At 37.8% G+C, this 17,419-nt stretch overlaps 1 protein-coding gene across 2 annotated transcripts in view; it reads right to left on the bottom strand.

The window, feature by feature from the left end:
* Positions 1 to 3,032: 3,032 nt before the first annotated feature.
* The window catches only part of LOC115214990 (flocculation protein FLO11-like), an 89,663-nt gene continuing 75,276 nt past the window's right edge, over positions 3,033 to 17,419 (bottom strand). For both annotated transcript variants that reach the window (XM_036505405.1, XM_036505406.1), the window contains 2 exons: positions 4,271 to 4,739; positions 3,033 to 4,189 (listed from right to left, as the gene is read on the bottom strand). In XM_036505405.1, the coding sequence (XP_036361298.1) occupies positions 3,150 to 4,189; positions 4,271 to 4,739 (1,509 nt within the window). In that variant the 3' untranslated portion in view covers positions 3,033 to 3,149. The remainder of the gene's footprint in view (positions 4,190 to 4,270; positions 4,740 to 17,419) is intronic.

Raw genomic sequence — 17,419 nt, 5'->3', positions numbered from 1 at the left:
AGAATTCACAAAAAAAACAAAAGACAAAGACAGGTGGTGTAGACAACAAACAGATATATTTGTATAAGGCTCGGGAAGTGAGAAAGTCTTTAACATTTTGAGCCTACGCTCCTCCACAGAAAGGAACACATCAATCCAAAAGCAGGTGAAATATATATATCAACAAAAGAGACAGTGAAGCTCATAAGCTCCCAACATGCAAGCTTAAATGTTGATTATGTCACATTACATATGCAATCAGCAGCTGCCAAAAAATGGAGTCTAGGACATTTACCCACCAAGGACAATTACCCCTGAGGACAGCAGATGATGATTTAAAACTTCTTAATATATTGGAGAGGGGATAGTTAATCAAATGGGGTAATTGTCTTAGGGGGTAGTTGTCATTGGGGGAATTGTCCTATGGAGAGCAATTGTCCTAGTGGGGTAATTGTCCTGATATGAAAAAACTGTCATTCCTGGGCTACAACCCCACTCTATTGTGGCATGATGTTGTTGCTTAAGCAATATACAATGCTGTTTGCAGGACAGAGACTACCACCCTGGGATAAATATAAACAACAACTCTGCTATGGAATATATATATATGTGTGTGTGTGTGTGTGTGTGTGTGTGTGTGTGTGTGTGTGCGTGTGTGCGTGTATGTATAGGTGCAGGCATGGCTGTGTGATAAGATGTTCATTTCCTGACCACATGGTTCCAGGATCAGTCTCACTGCATGGCACCTGAAGCAAGTCATCTGCTATTGTCTTGAGCCAACCAAAGCCTTGTGAGTGAATTTGATAGATGGAAACTGAAAGAAGCCTGTTGCATGTGTGTGTGTGTGAGAGAGAGAGAGAGAGAGAGAGAGAGAGAGAGAGCGAGAGTGTGTGTGTGTGTGTGAGAGAGAGAGAGAGAGAGCGAGAGTGTGCGTGTGTGTGTGTGTGTCTGTTTTGCATCGTTGCTTGACAACCAGTGTTAGTGAGTTTATGTTCCTGTAGCTTAGCAGTTCAGTAAAAGACACTGATAGAATAAGTACCAGGTTTAAAATAATAACTACTGGGGTTGATTTCATTCAGCTAAAATTCTTCAAGGTGGTACACCAGCATGGCCACAGTGTAATGACTGAAACAAGAGAAATGATATATACCAACACAGGGAATATTGATGTAACGTTCCAGGCACAACTTTTATCGAGTGCAAGCATAATGGACCTGAAATTGTTATTTGGGACAGAAAAAAAAGAGAGAGGTTATAGTAGTGTTATAAATGTTAGTAGCTCTGCATAACTGAACAACTCTTCCAAAATGAGCAAGAAGGAGATTATTTATGGACATGCAGTACCACTACTTTGATTATAAATTTACATCTATACCAATAATTATTTGTGATTTAATTATGTCAGTAAATGTGTATGTAACAAACTGAAGAAGATAAGAAAGAGGCCTACTGAGAAGTTCTTCACAGGTACCATCTTATTTTGTTTTGTACTGTGCTTAGTGTTGCTTAAAGTATCTCTGATACAGCTTTTCTCTATAAATGGTGAGGCTAAATATATGCTTAGATGAGAGGTTTCCAAACTAGAGCAAAAACAGTCTTACTAGGAGACAGAAACTTGTAAACATGTAGGTAATAGTTCTTGTAATGAACATGACACTATAGACAAAGATACAAAGATATTCTAACTCAGATAACTTAAACTTTTTCTTTGGTTCTTGTACCATGGTTTGTGACCATACTGGAGTAACGTCATGCATTATATTATGTTTATATTATATTATACTGGTTTTAAATTTTGGCCTAAAGCCAGCAATTTCAGGGGAAGGGTTAAGTTGATTACACCGACCCTTGTGCTGAACTGGTACTTATTTTATTGACTCTGAAAGAATAAAAGGCAAAGTTGACTTTGGTGGAATTTGAACTCAGAACATAAAGATGGGCAAAATGCCACTAAGTATTTTGCCCAGCATGCTTAATATATCATATTATATTATGTTAGATTATATTATAATATACTATATTGTATTATATTATATTATGTACACATATACAGACACACAGAATTAAAATTATGAGAATTTTTTTCACCACAATTGCATTTTTGCTTTTCCCATGAGGTAAGGGACTTTGAAGGACAAACTAATCCTAAAGTCCAACTGCGTGTGTGTGTGTGTGTGTGTGTGTGTAGTAGTAGTAGTAGTAGGAAAGAAATAGGAAGTCCTTGGTACAGTATTAAATATTTGAAAAAAATGAATAGAAAATAGCTCTTCTGATAACTTTTCAACTTTAATAATTAGATGTTTATTAAGTTTACAAAAGGTATATATATATAGAGAGAGATGTATACATCTTTATATATAAAAGTGAAGTTGTGTGTCTGTCTCCTACGATTTAGATTCCTAACTACTCCCACATTTTGCGGTGCAGTTAAACCAAAAGCGAGTATCTTATAGTCGTGATTCATATCGAGCCCTTCTGGGTATTAGCACACGTCTACGATGAGTCTACGATTTAAAAAAAAATTTACCATCATTTTTTTCCATTTTAATGCATTTTTTTCGCTATTACATAAGGGAAGTAACTCTCTAAAAATGTCTACGATGAGTCAACGATTTAAAAAAAAATTTACCATCATTTTTTCCCCATTTTTAATGCATTTTTTTGCTACTTTTTGGCCATAACTCTCTAAAAATGCTTATATAGTTATTTCCCTTACAAACCCGAGCAATGCCGGGCGATACTGCTAGTATCATATAAACTTATAAACATCTAATTTTTAAAGTGGAAAGATTATCAGAAAAGCCATTTCTGTTCATTTTTTCAAATAAATACATGCATGCACACACATACACACACACATACACACACACCAAAAGATATATTGAGATGAATGCATTGCTATGTGTTTGGAGAGAATATGAAATGTTTAGTAATCCAGTTATTCAAATTATAATTGGGAATATTGTAATTTCTTTTCTAATATTCAGTACTCAAATACTTTCATATTCAATTATTTTCTTATTTCATTATTCAATTGTCCAATATTTCTTTCACCATTATTTAATTCTTTCAATCTTCCATTATTCAAATCATACAGTCCTTCTATCATTCCATTCACCAATTCTTCAATTATTTGATCCTTCTTGTCATTCAGTACCACAATTATTCCATTATTCCAGTTTTGGTCTCCATCCTTCCAACATCATTTTTAACTTCATCATTTCTATAGATGATAAGTTAAATGGTGCTGATTGTAAAGAACTCTCAGATAATTTTGAAAGAAAATAGCCATCAAGATAATTTTCCTGGCAGATGTCTTTTACTCTATGTAAACCACAACTTTCCAAAAGCATGCACAGTTCCTTAACAGATGCATCACTGATACTGTTTTCTATAGATTCTTTAGGATTCTGTTGAGCTGATTTTGATGTTGCTGTTTCTGTTTTTGTTGTTGGTGATTCTGCTGTTGGTGATGTTGTTGGTTGTGTTGTTGGGGTTGTTGGTTGTGGTATTGGCAGTGGTGGTCGTTTGGCTATCCCCAATTTTGTTGAGGATAATGTTTTGGAAGAATTTGTTTTTTCTGTTGCTGATTGTGGTAGTGTTGCTGTTGAGGATGGTGGTTGAGGGACTGGCATTGGTGGTCGATTGGCTAGTGGGACTGATGGTCTCTGACCTTCAGATGCAGGAGAGGAATCGTTTTGTGGTAATGGCATTGGATCTTGTTCTTTATCTGTTACTGAACTGCTTTTTGTTAATGTTTTAGAGGACTTTTTTACTGGTATTGGAGTTGAGTTATTTCGTTGTACTGAAGCTGGTGTGGATTTTGACATAACTAGTGTTGGTTTTGAGTTTTGTTGAAACGCTGTTGTTGATGATTGTTTCGGGTTTGGTGCTGGTGCTGATGTTTGTTCTGGTGATGCTTTTGATAACCGTACAAAGTGTTCTCTAATGTCATCATAAGTATTACTTTCATCATCAAAAGAACAGTCAGCAGAAATGTCCTTCGTTGATGTCTTACTACTTGCAATATCTTTGGACAGAGTACTTTCTCTTACATTTACAGCCTTACCATCAATCTTCCTTTGATCTTTAGCATTATCTTTGTCAAACTCAGCTCCATTGTTTTGGGTTACCATTTTACTGCGGACTTTAACCCCTCCATTCAGTTTATTATTCTTACTTCTTTGAGCAGAAGTCATGCCTGAATTTACAATTCTTTTGTCAGTCTGAACATCACCTTCATCTTCCGATCGCTCATCATCACTTGGCATATTCTTACGCTCCAGTACACCAGAATGTCTATTACTCACCTTTAGAGTACTTGTTCTCTGGTAATTTTCACAACCAATACCATCCAATGACATGTCATATTCTTGATTTTTCTCAGGAATTGGTGGAGGAATACCATAAAACTCTTTGTTAGAGATACTTGGAAGTTTATCATGCATCTTGGATTTCTCCCCCATTTTACCTAATTCTTTAGATTTATTTCCAGGTTCTGCTGTTGAGTCACTCTCTATATCAGGGTTAACAGAGGCATATGCAGAAGAAAAGAAACGAGACTGTCCTTCCAGAGAAATCTCCTCAATATCTTTGTAAATATTTTCTTTCGTTTCTGGCACCAGTCTTATTTTGGAGAGAGATGGATAAAACTTTTTAGAAATATGTGAAGCAGATCCTGGCGCTAAATTCGGTGAAGTTTTCTTAATCTTTGATTTCACTAATTCAATAGTACTATTAATTTTCTTGGCAATTTTCTCCTAGGAAAAAATAAACAAGAAAAAAGAAATTTAAAGAAAAACATGTGAAAAACCTTATTTGTTTATTTATTTATTATATTGAATCAAAATATTGCAGTTAATAACATCAATAACATCACAGACAATAATATGAATCATTGTTTCAATTCACTTTGGACAGTGCGAATGATAAAGGAGCATTTATAGCACAGTGCAGAACAAACACCTCAAGGGCTCATAAAGCACTGGTGAGAAGTTTTTTCTTTTTGCTTTCTTAATGAATTTTACATCCTTTGTCAATGCACTTCATCAAAAGATATAAACACACACACACACACATATACACACATGCACATGCACACACACAAACACACACACATACACACACATGCATGCACACACACACACACATACACATACAGAGTTTCTATCTAATAATTTCCAGCCAGAAGATAATGGTTAACCTGAGGCTGGCTGAAGATGTTTACTCAATGCCTTGTGCAGTGGGATTGAAACCCTGAACTGCAAGGTTGCAATGCAATTTTCTTAACCACACAACCATTTGTTCCCTTTTCTATCCACGTATAGGTTGGACACAGTTTGCTGAGACAGATTTTCTTCTCTTGGGTGTTCTTCCTGTCACCAACCCTCACTTATTTCCTCTTGGCCAGACATGATTTCAGGTAAGTTTATATGACAGCAACACTCATTTACAACTGTCACTCAATGTCAACACACTCACGCACACATACAGATATTTATATTTATTTAAATAACAGGCTTCTTTTAATTTCCATCTAAAAGAAACCCACTGACAATATTCATTCATTAATTTACCTACTGTGTCTTACCTCCAACCACCCTGTAAACCCCTCACTCGAACAGATAAAAATACAAATCATAAATATTGTCAAGTATGGAATTTGTAGAAAAGAAAAAAAGTTTGCTAATGTTTTATGAATACAAGGAATAGTTTTCTTCATCAAAGTATGCACCTATGTTGTCAAAACACTTTTTTGCCATTGCTGATGAGGTGCCTCATTATGTACTGCTGTTCCCAGTACCAAATCTGTTGTAATCCCCAAAAAGAAAGCAGTAACAACTACCATGACAAATACAGGAGCAGACAGAGAAAAAAAATAAACAGAAATAGTATTGACCCCCTTGGATGTGGAAGGAACCTCAGGTGAGACAAAAACACTCAAATGGATGATTGTTGAGAAAATGAGGGAGAGTGGGTCAAAATACAGATGTAACCCCTAAATTCGCAAAGTCTGTGAGCAGCAAGCTGAATAACCTTGAAAACAGTGCACCTTTTCTCATAATCAAAATGACAGGCAAACAATTTCAGCAACTGCAAGAACAACAAGAGATAAACCAGCTACAGCAACACCAAGAACTGAAACAGCATTCTCAACAGCAGTGACAATAACCTCATCAACCACTAGGGACAGAACAGTTAGAACAACATCTCATGGGCGAGCTTCTCAATTATGCAGTACTAAAGAAGAATGAGGAATTGACGGAGTTTGCAGACTAACAGCAACAAAACTTTGACAATCAATGAGGGTCTTGATACTCTAACCATTTACAAAACTCCAGAAAGGAGGGTTCCGATAAGAACAACTCTCACCATGTGTTATATTTTGAGGAAGCATTTCCCATATGATGCTGGCAGTTTTAAAAACTTATTAGACAAAAGGATATTGGAAGGCCTCTACAAAGGCTAGGACTAACCTAAGACTAGGGTAAGTGACTGACTCCTTTTTTTGATTTTTTTCTCTCCTCCTAGAACGGCAATTCTAAGAATAGGTTGTGCAAATGCTTATAGCCTGAAGGCTACGTGGAAGCAGGTTTACCTGCTTTATTACATTTGGATGTAGTAGCTAGTAGTGAGACTAGGATTTCTGAGGTGCAATTGCTTGTCCTACTTTCAGATGACTACAAGATTTATGCCTCCTCTGGTTGACCTAAGTCTAATGGTGTCATGGTACTGTTTTGGAAAGGCCTTGAATGAAAGTAAATATGGTTTTCCTAGACCCGGTTGGTAGATTGGTGGACTTGAATGTAAGCAGCAAGGAAGGCGATGGTAGAACCTTAAGACTAGTGGCTGTCTATGCTCCAGCAGAAGCCAGATGACTGGATTTTTATGATGTCAAGAGACTTTCTTAGGAACATCTCACTCATTTGTGGCAGTGGGTGATTGGATGGGAATCTCGGACACATACAGGAAGAAAACTGGTCAATTCAAACTAGTTCAAAGTATTCAACAGAGTGGACCATCACTATCTGGTGTTTGTCCTAAAAACTGTCAGTTTCAGTCCTGTCTTCGAAAGCTGGATCACCACAATCTATAGCAGCAAATGCTCAGTGGTTAAATTAAATGGCCATCTCTCAGAACTTTACTGTATTGAATGCTCAATCTGCCAAGGATGCCTCTTCTCCTTGCATTTATATATTTTGGCATTGAATCCTTGTGAAAGCTGGATAGTTTGAGGGGTATCCCACTGGAATTAGGTTGCAGAAGAGCCATATCTGCAAATGTAGATAACGTTACTGTCATGGTGTCAAACTCTTTGGAGATAGAAATGACTGACACTATACTGGAAGAATATCAGGTATGTACAGGAGCACACATAAACCAGGACAAATCGGTGAGTTTGTGACTGGGCTCTTGGAGGGGTAAGTCTATCTTGACTAGTGGAAATTTCTGACTAGTGGAAGTGCTTGGAGTCTGGTTTAGACCAAATCTTCAAGTGAATAGAAACTGGGAAGAGATCATGGTTAGAGTGATCAATCTCACCCAGAAATGGGTCAAAAGGAAGCTGTCTCTGAAAGTCTTGGTGGAAGTAGTGAATGCACATATCACCTTGGGAGTATACTATTGTCTAACCATTGTACCTTGTCCCAAGAAAACTCTGACCAGATTGGAGTGTTTCCTTTTTCAATTCTTATGGCAGGGTTAGGTTCTGCTGGTCAGAAAATCCACCTGCTGTCAATACCCACACCATGGTGGTCTTAAGATACTGTCCTTGATGAGGTGTCATCATGCACTGAGTCTGATGCACCCACAGAAATACCTAAATCACTGTGATGGTGTCGACAATGGGATAAAAACAAGGATGAACTGGTGTGAGCATCCTTCATGCAACACACCTTTCTGCAGCTCTTCTCATTGACCAAGCTGCTATCATGGGTCAAAATTAGGTGTTTGGCATTTAGGACATAGCCAGGGGCTCATTGCATTGACCCAGCTAGACAAAGTAGTTAGTGGTGGCCTATGGTTGACTTTGGTTGTCTCTGTGATCAGTCTGTGTTGTGTCTCTCAGGGGACTTTTTTGCTGAAGACCATGGGCAATTTCCAAATGTACTGCAGGGGTGCATTGCCTGTTCAAGGCAAGCTCTTCAAGCATGGAAGTGCCAACAAGTGAACCTACCTGAGATGCATGCAAGGGGATGAAACATGCAATTATTCAGTGTCCCTGCATTAGTGACTTTAGGGCTTGGGTTGTGCTGCTGCTGTCTCCTGTAAGACAAATTTAGCTGTCTACCAAGTGAAGATTGATGTACCACCTTCCTTTGGCAGAGAGGGGCAGCAGATCTTTCTCTGCTTAGTGGCTGTGGAAAAAAGAGGTTGTGTGATGGACCTGTCTGAAAGGTTTGAAGACAGATACTTTCCTATCTGACCAAGTTCTCATCAATTTCTTCAAATATCATTTGAGATGCCTTTTAGTGTGTTTATTAAAAGATGGACACGAGAGGCAAGACTGGTGAGGCTCAATGGATCTACTCTGAGTATGTTTTTCTGTATAGGAGGAAAGAAATTGGAAGATGACACTTCTCACGCCTTGTGGGTGGCAGAATAATCTGGGATATTTTTTGTGGGGTTCACCCTGAATTACTTGAAGTGGACTATGCCATTATTGGGGATTCTATTTATTAATTATTTATTTTCAATTTCTATTTCTATATCTCTTTGTTACATCTTTAATGTTATAGCGTCTCCACTTGTTTCAATGTAAACCCCACCTATTTGTGGGTTGTATTTCCTCCGTGTGTTGGGCCCTTGTGGCCAATAAAAAGTGTCGTTATTATTATCATTGTTATTGTTGTTGTTGTTATCATCATCATCATCATCATGTGAAGGCAGCGAACTGGCAGAATCGTTACCAGCCAGGCAAAATGCTTAGCAGTATTTCATTTATGTTCTGAGTTCAAATTCTCCTGAGGTCGACTTTGCCTTTCATCCTTTTGGGGCCAATAAAATTAAGTATTGGGTTTGATGTAATCTCCCAAAATTTCAGACCTTGTGCCTATAGCAGAAAGGATTATTATTATCATTATTATTATTATTATTATTATTCAGTAGTTTTATTTTTATAGCGTGCTTTCACTTCACTACTGAGCGCAGCTCTGTGTGCCTTGGGTATGTGCTGTGATTTGTTGTGATGCTCTGATGGTTATTGTATGGAAAGTATTCTGCGTAGGATGTGTGCAGTGCCTAGTAGTGCAATTTTCTGTATGTTATATGTGTTTGTAAGTCCTGGTGTTTTTGTTATGTATTTGTCTGAATATTTTTTTATCATGCCTAATGCACCTACTATGATAGGAATTGTTTCTGTTTTCAGATTCCACATTCTAGTTACCTCTATTTCCAGGTCTTTGTATTTTGAGAGTTTCTCCATTTCTTTTAGAGACACGTTGTCATCTGCCGGTATTGATACATCAATTAGAAAGCATTTTTTTTCTTCATGATCTCTGACAACTATATCTGGTCTGTTGGCCTTAATTTCTCTATCTGTGTGTATCGGCATATCCCAGAGTATGGTTGCTTTCTCGTTTTCTGTGACCTTTTCTGGTGTGTGCCTATACCATCTTTTTTCTGTTGTTATTCCATAATGTTGGCATAGCTTCCAATGTATGTAGGTTCCAACTCTGTCATGTCTGTGAATACATTCCTTCTTAGCCAGGACTGGGCAGCTAGAGATAATATGATTTATAATAATAATAATAATAGCAACCCTTATTCAGGGACCGTTTGAGCAGGATGGGCTACTCAACCTGAAGAAAATTCTAACTGGGCCCCACCTGCAAGGTCATGTGCTGTTTATCTTGATATGAGATCACCATGTCGCGCACATATGGTTGTGATGCATGTGCCTGGTGTACCTTTATCAGACGGGTAGTCATGATGGGTATATTGGGCTTCGTATATTTTACCCCAGTGTCACTTTGATGGCATGAACTGCTCTCTCACTCAATAATAATAATAACAACAATAAATCATATTATTATTATTATTATTATTATTATTATTATTATCATTATTATTATTATTATTATTATTATTATTAAGCCCATTCATTCAATTATGTTACCCTAAATCCCCAAATTCTGTCTTTTTGTGTTCTGTCTTCGACCAGCCTAACTCTGGTCTCTCTCTTTCTCTCTTTCTCTCTCAGTTTCATTAACAACTTGCCTCTCCCAACACTTTACCTCTGCTCCCCACCCCACCCTACCCTATATAAACTAGCTCATTCAGTTTCCCCGACCTCATAGGAGTTTCTCTATGTTGATGACCTTGCTCTAATAGCTGAGTCACTATCAGAACTTGAGGAGAAGTTTCAGGTATGGAAGCCGACACACGCACACACACATTTAAACCAAATTTTCTCAAAACAACTTGTCCGACCATTCCATAGGCCTCCCCTTTGAGAAACACTGATTTAACCTAAATTTGAGACCCAGTAACTTAGCGTTTCAGCAAAAGGAGTGATAGAATAAGTACCAGGCTTAGCAAAAAATAATACTGGGGTTGACTGATTCGACTAAAAATTCTGCAAGGTGCTGCCCCAGCATGGCTGGAGTCTAATGATTGAAATAATTAAAAGATAAAATATATGATGGGGTACTGAAAGGTTCCTGGCTTTAAGGGTATCGCGAAAGGCCTGGCTGGAGGGACAACCTTCTGAGTTGTTTTAGTGGGCTTAGAAAAACTGAAGGGATGTTGCAATAAAGTGTGTGAATCTGAGAGAGGAATAAGTTGAATGCAATCATAATTAACCGAGTCTCCTGTATTTTCTTTTATTCAAAGCCAGGAACTTTTCAGCTCACCTTCATATATATGTGTGTGTGTCTGCGCACTCGTGTATGTATACATACAAACATACATACATACATACATGTATGTATGTATGTATTTACACACACATGAGTGGCTGTGTGGTAAGTAGCTTGTTTACCAACCACATGGTTCCGGGTTCAGTCCCACTGCGTGGCACCTTGAGCATGTGTCTTCTACTATAGCCTCAGGCTGACCAAAGCCTTGTGAGTGGATTTGGTAGACGGAAACTGAAAGAAGCCCGTCATATATATGTATATATATATATATAATATATATATATATATGTGCGTGTGTGTTTGTGTGTCTGTGTTTGTCCCCCTAGCATTGCTTGACAACCGATGCTGGTGTGCTTATGTCCCCGTTACTTAGCAGTTCAGCAAAAGAGATCGATAGAATAAGTACTGGGCTTACAAAAGAATAAGTCCCGGGGTTGAGTTGCTCGATTAAAGGCGGTGCTCCAGCATGGCCGCAGTCAAATGACTGAAACAAGTAAAAGAGTAAAGAGTATATATAGTAGACACTTAGACACTTTCTGCACTCCTATTTATTTCCTTCCATCTTATCAACTGTATCTCTTTATTTACATAACAACTTGACCACCATGTTTAGAAATATAGATATCATAATTTAACCTAATATCAGTCATTTTGTATGTTTAGACTTTAATCTTTTTACATAAGTTATATGTTGTATAGACATGTGTGTGTGTGTGTGTGTGTGTCTGTGTGTAATGTACATAGAGTGGGTTTCTGTGTAGTTTAGCACCAGAACACCACCACTACTGCCACCTTCACCAATACTACGTTTCAGCTAATACACTACTACACCACACAAAATATTTCATTCTGAAAACATCAGTTGGCCTGGAGCTTTAGTCTAAAGACACCTACCTGAAATGCTATGCAGTGGGACTGAACTCCAGCCTCATGTCGTTCCAAAGTGAACTTTTCAACCATTAAACCACATCAACACCTCTTTATATTTATTCTGTATATTTCTATGTAGTGTCATGCTTGATTATAAGTGTTTCTAGATAATGACTGAGAAGTGTCAATAAAAATCCGGGTGACCTCTTTTACTTGTTTCAGTCATTTGACTGCGGCCATGCTGGAGCACCGCCTTTAGTCGAGCAAATCGACCCTGGGACTTATTCTTTGTAAGCCCAGTACTTATTCTTTCGGTCTCTTTTGCCGAACCGCTAAGTGACGGGGACATAAACACACCAGCATCGGTTGTCAAGCAATGCTAGGGGGACAAACACACACACACAAACACACACACACACATATATATATATATATATATACATATATACGATGGGCTTCTTTCAGTTTCCGTCTACCAAATCCACTCACAAGGCATTGGTCGGCCCGAGGCTATAGCAGAAGACACTTGCCCAAGATGCCACGCAGTGGGACTGAACCCGGAACCATGTGGTTGGTTAGCAAGCTACTTACCACACAGCCACTCCTGCGCCTTATTATTATGTATTATAGATTCTCATTGGATGGACTGATTTTTTAAGAGCTTCTTGTGATTCTTCTGACATGTCCCAACTATACACGCATTCACTGACAAATGCACACCCATGTATAAGTAATGGGGTTACCTATTTATAGAAAATAATCAGGTTATGCAGAATAAATAGCACAATAATGTTAAGTGTGAATGTCAATATGTTATAAGTAACGAGTCCAATGAAATAAATGTCTTTTGAGTTGTATATGTCTACAAGCAAAACTCCCCCCCCTGTCCAATGGCCGGCACTGAATCATATCTGGCGAATAAAAAGCAATCAGTGTCTGACCTACATATTCTACCAATCGTATGATAAAACTGGCCTGATCTGACCTCTCACACCTGTTCTGCACTGTTATTCTAAAAATAAACCACCACATCTTGAAAATCTCTTAGCAACAAGATAAAACAGGATTACTTCAAAACACTGTGAGTAAATAAACATTATGTTTGAGAGAGCAATCTAAATACTAATGGGTTAGAGCATTAAGCTCGTTGATCATGAGGCAGTGAGTTCGATTTCACGTTGATCCAATTCACTTAACTGTTGAACTGATTTGCGACGTCACTGGTGCCAAGCTGTATCAGCTTTCGCTTTTCTCTTGGACAGCATCAGTGGCATGGAGACGGGAGGGTGGTATGCATGGGTGACTGCTGGTCTTCCATAAACAACCTTGCCAAGACTTGTGCTTCACAGGGTGACTTTCTTGGTGCAATCCCATGGTCATTCAGGACTAAAGGGGGTCTTAACCTTTTATATGTTTTTCTAAGATTGGTTAAGCAATGTAAACACCTCTGATGAAACTTCATTAAAGGTGAAAAATCAATTAAGGCTGTTCATTATTTTTTCAATCTACAGAGAAATACAAAATTTACTTAATTCATCATTGTTTCCAAATTAAAATATGACGACAAAAGGGTTAAACCTGCTGTAGCAATAAACTGTGACCCTTATATGTCTCAATGATCTCCTAGTTTTGGTATTTTTATTTTATTGTGTAGGTCAGTGCTTTTCAAACTTTTTGCTGGAGCGGAACCCCAAGGAAACATTCCACTGGCTTGAGGAACCCCTGTGCAATAATTTAATAGTCTTATGCACACATGTCTGCACAGGAGAATTAAAAATTACTGCCGATTTTAGCATTTTTGTAACTTCTTGCGGAACCCCTGGACTGTACTGGCAGAACTCTAAGGTTTCAAGGAACCCTGGTTGAAAACCACTGGTGTAGGTAGTGTATGGTGCAGGCATATACCATATTTGCCAGCAGATTGGATGCATGTTTCTTATTTCTAACTGTATTATTTAATATGGCCATATCATGAATGGGAAACTGAACACCATAGGCTAGGGAACCGGACGAGCATACTGGGTGAGATTCCTAGGCACAAAAATTGTTGCTAATGATAAAATATTGAAAACAAGTCTAATTATCACAGTCTGTTATTCCAAACTTATAAAAAATTGCTTACCATATGCCAGTAGTTATGAGGGAAGCTCACTTCATCTCACTTACCTCCTTCCCCAGTATACATACCTGATATATGTATTACATTATCTAAATGAAAACTGCTCCTAAAAATTTGAAAGGAGTGTAAATAAACTTTCATCTGGCTTGCAGCCATTTGCAATGATCAGATAAGATGTTGTGTCAGAGACTTCACTTTTACAATAGCACGTGCATCTTGTATTCCTTTCTTGGTCATTCATTTGTGTTTGGCTCTTTTAATATTTTTTCCCTTATCATCCACATTGTGGCCTATCACAGTAACACAAAACATCACATCCAGAAATACGAGTTTCACATCCTATATAGCAATTCTCTCGCCCAAAATATAAGCAATTATACAACTGATGTGAGAGGAGGCAAGAGTCGAGGGTAGTTTCCCATAACACACCAGTAAGCTTATTTACATTAAATATCATACAGAGTCATAGGCGCAGGAGTGGCTGTGTGGTAAGTAGCTTGCTAACCAACCACATGGTTCCGGGTTGAGTCCCACTGCGTGGCATCTTGGGCAAGTGTCTTGTGCTATAGCCCCGGGCCAACCAATGCCTTGTGAGTGGATTTGGTAGACGGAAACTGAAAGAAGCCCGTCGTATATATGTATATATATGTGTGTGTTTGTGTGTCTGTGTTTGTCCCCCTAGCATTGCTTGACAACCGATGCTGGTGTGTTTACGTCCCCGTAACTTAGCGGTTCGGCAAAAGAGACCGATAGAATAAGTACTGGGCTTACAAAGAATAAGTCCTGGGGTCGATTTGCTCGACTAAAGGTGGTGCTCCAGCATGGCCGCAGTCAAATGACTGAAACAAGTAAAAGAGTAAAAGAGTAAAAGAGTAGTCTAAACCCATGGCTGAAAAACAAAAAGGCATTGTTGTAACATCAAATTTAAACTAGATGTCAAAGCATAACCAAAAGACTATGGTAATAGGGCAGATGCTCAGTATTTTGGTCCACCAACAGCCAAGATAATGGTTAGGACTTGGAGGAAACAAGAAGAGCAGCTGAAAACTACTGAACACAGCAAACACTGCCTCTGCAGGGGAGTTGTAAAGCAGCCTGAACAAGAAGAAGAACTAAAGCATGGGTTTTATCCCAAAGAAGATCAGACTTCCGGCATCCACTAAAATGATTTTGTACTATTCAAGACTTACAGCAATGAACAGAAATATCAATGATTTTAAAGGGTCAACATCATGGTGTTCCAGATTTATGAGGAGAAATAAAGGACAAGGGCTGTAGCCAGTGCTGCCTCGACTGGCTTCTGTGCCGGTAGCACATAAAAAGCACCATCTGAATGTGGCTGATGCCAGCGCTGCCCCGACTGGCTTCTGTACCGGTGGCACATAAAAAGCACCATCTGAATGTGGCCGTTGCCAGTGCCGCCTTGGCTGGCTTCCGTGCTGGTGGCACGTTGAAAGCTCCAACCGATCATGGCCGATGCCGGACCCCCCTGGCACCTGTGCAGGTGGCACGTAAAAAGCACCCACTACACTCGCGGAGTGGTTGGCGTTAGGAAGGGCATCCAGCTGTAGAAACTCTGCCAGATCAGACTGGAGCCTGGTGCAGCCCCTGGCTTCCCAGACCCCGGTCAAATCGTCCAACCCGTGCTAGCGCGGAAAACGGACGTTAAACGATGATGATGATGATGATGATGAATAGCACAAAAAATTCCCCTGAATATGCAAGAAAAGAGGTTAATTTTGAAGTTTCACAGATAGCAAATATGAACGAAGTCTCTTTGACATTTGATGTGCCATCAATCAAGACAGTAGAATCCAAGAATGCTAAAACTATGACTGTTAAAACATGTGGCCATAAAAAGACACACTACACAGTTGTATTTTTAAAGAAAAACATTGCCTAAAGAAAGGATACCCAATGACATTTATGTTCATGTCCCCTTAAAAGGTTGGATGGATTAGGGAGGAATGAAATTATGGTTTGATCAAGTGTGGTCCAGGCTTTATTAGTTTGGGACCAGTTTTGGACTCATAGAACTGAGCTTGTCAAGAAGAAACTTGGAGAACTGAAGAACCAGTTGGCTGTAATTTCAGGAGGTCTAACCAACCAGTTATAGCTTTTAGATGTTTCAAACAATAAACCATTTAAAAGATTTATGCAGGAGGAGTGGGGCAGGTGGATGCAATCTTCAAATTTTGAAGTGACACCAACAGGAAGAAGGAAGGGTCTTACTATTACACAGGTGTGTGAGTGTGTAAAATGTTGATGGAATGCTGTAAAAGAAGAGGTAGTTATGAAAATGTGGTATTAGTAATGCTCTTGATAGTACTGAAGATGAATTAATGTTTGAACAAGATATTGATGACCCAGATCCTATTGGAGAGAATTCCAGTGATGAAGAGATGGCAACAATTAGAATAACTATAACTATCTATAGGAATTCATCACATTTATTGTACCTTACTGATTTATAGTTTTTATCTATACATGTGCATGTATTTGTTACCTGTGTGTGTACATATGTATGCAGATTTAGACTAAAGTTTCGATTTTCGCTGTATGATATATGAATATAATGACATTGTATATTATATTACATTATTTATTGAATTAATGTGCTGGCATCTCCCATAGGCATCTGTCTATATATTATGTTATACTATATTATATATGTAATATACAATATATTATATTATATTGTGTTACACTGTATTATATTATACTATATTTTATGTGGTATTTTCCATCTACTATGTATTGTGAATAGCAGAATGCACATATTCCATTATTGGTATTATTAATAATAATAATAATAATAATATTAATAGTTTTTAGTAATGTAATACAATGAACTTTGGACTTTGTATATGTACCCTTTGATGTGGATATATATGTATACTCCAGTATATATATTTGATTAACTGTAACCTTATGTGTATGTATATTATTATATATATACTTATGTATATGTGTATATATATATGTATACACACACACACAAACACACACACACACACACATATATATTCTTGTGTATGTGTATTTTGTTTCATATTCATATTTGCATTTTATATCTTCATAATTGTACTTTATAATCTCTGATGAGGCCTTGAAATATATATATAAGTAACTCATTTTTAACTGCATATTACCTCAATACATCTGACTAATATAGGCACAATGAGATATCTTTATCTACAGGCTGAAACAGCTGTAAGATCCATTTTTTTTGTATTATTTTTATGGTATTATCTTACTTATTGATGTATATCGTTTTATTCTGTTTTATTTTGTTGGATTTGGATGTTCCTATTTAATTAGTTAATAAATTATATGAATTGGTATTATCTGTAAGTTGATGATTGAAATGAATCTGTTCCTCCATTTTCTTATTTTGTATATATATAAATGGAACAAAAATGCAATAGGGGACAATAAAACATTCGGACAGATAAATGATACAAAGGCAGACAAGAGAATAGCAATTAGAATTCGTAACCTTCTCTCCTCAGTCAAGTACCCGAAGTCACAACCATTTTGAGCAGTTACACTTGAGACGGTTTGATCTGGTTGCCCCCCAAAAAGTCTAAGC

Source organism: Octopus sinensis, linkage group LG8 (assembly GCF_006345805.1).
Source record: "Octopus sinensis linkage group LG8, ASM634580v1, whole genome shotgun sequence".
NCBI classification, from domain to species: Eukaryota; Metazoa; Mollusca; class Cephalopoda; order Octopoda; family Octopodidae; genus Octopus; species Octopus sinensis.
This window is presented reverse-complemented; position numbering and strand designations above follow the sequence as displayed.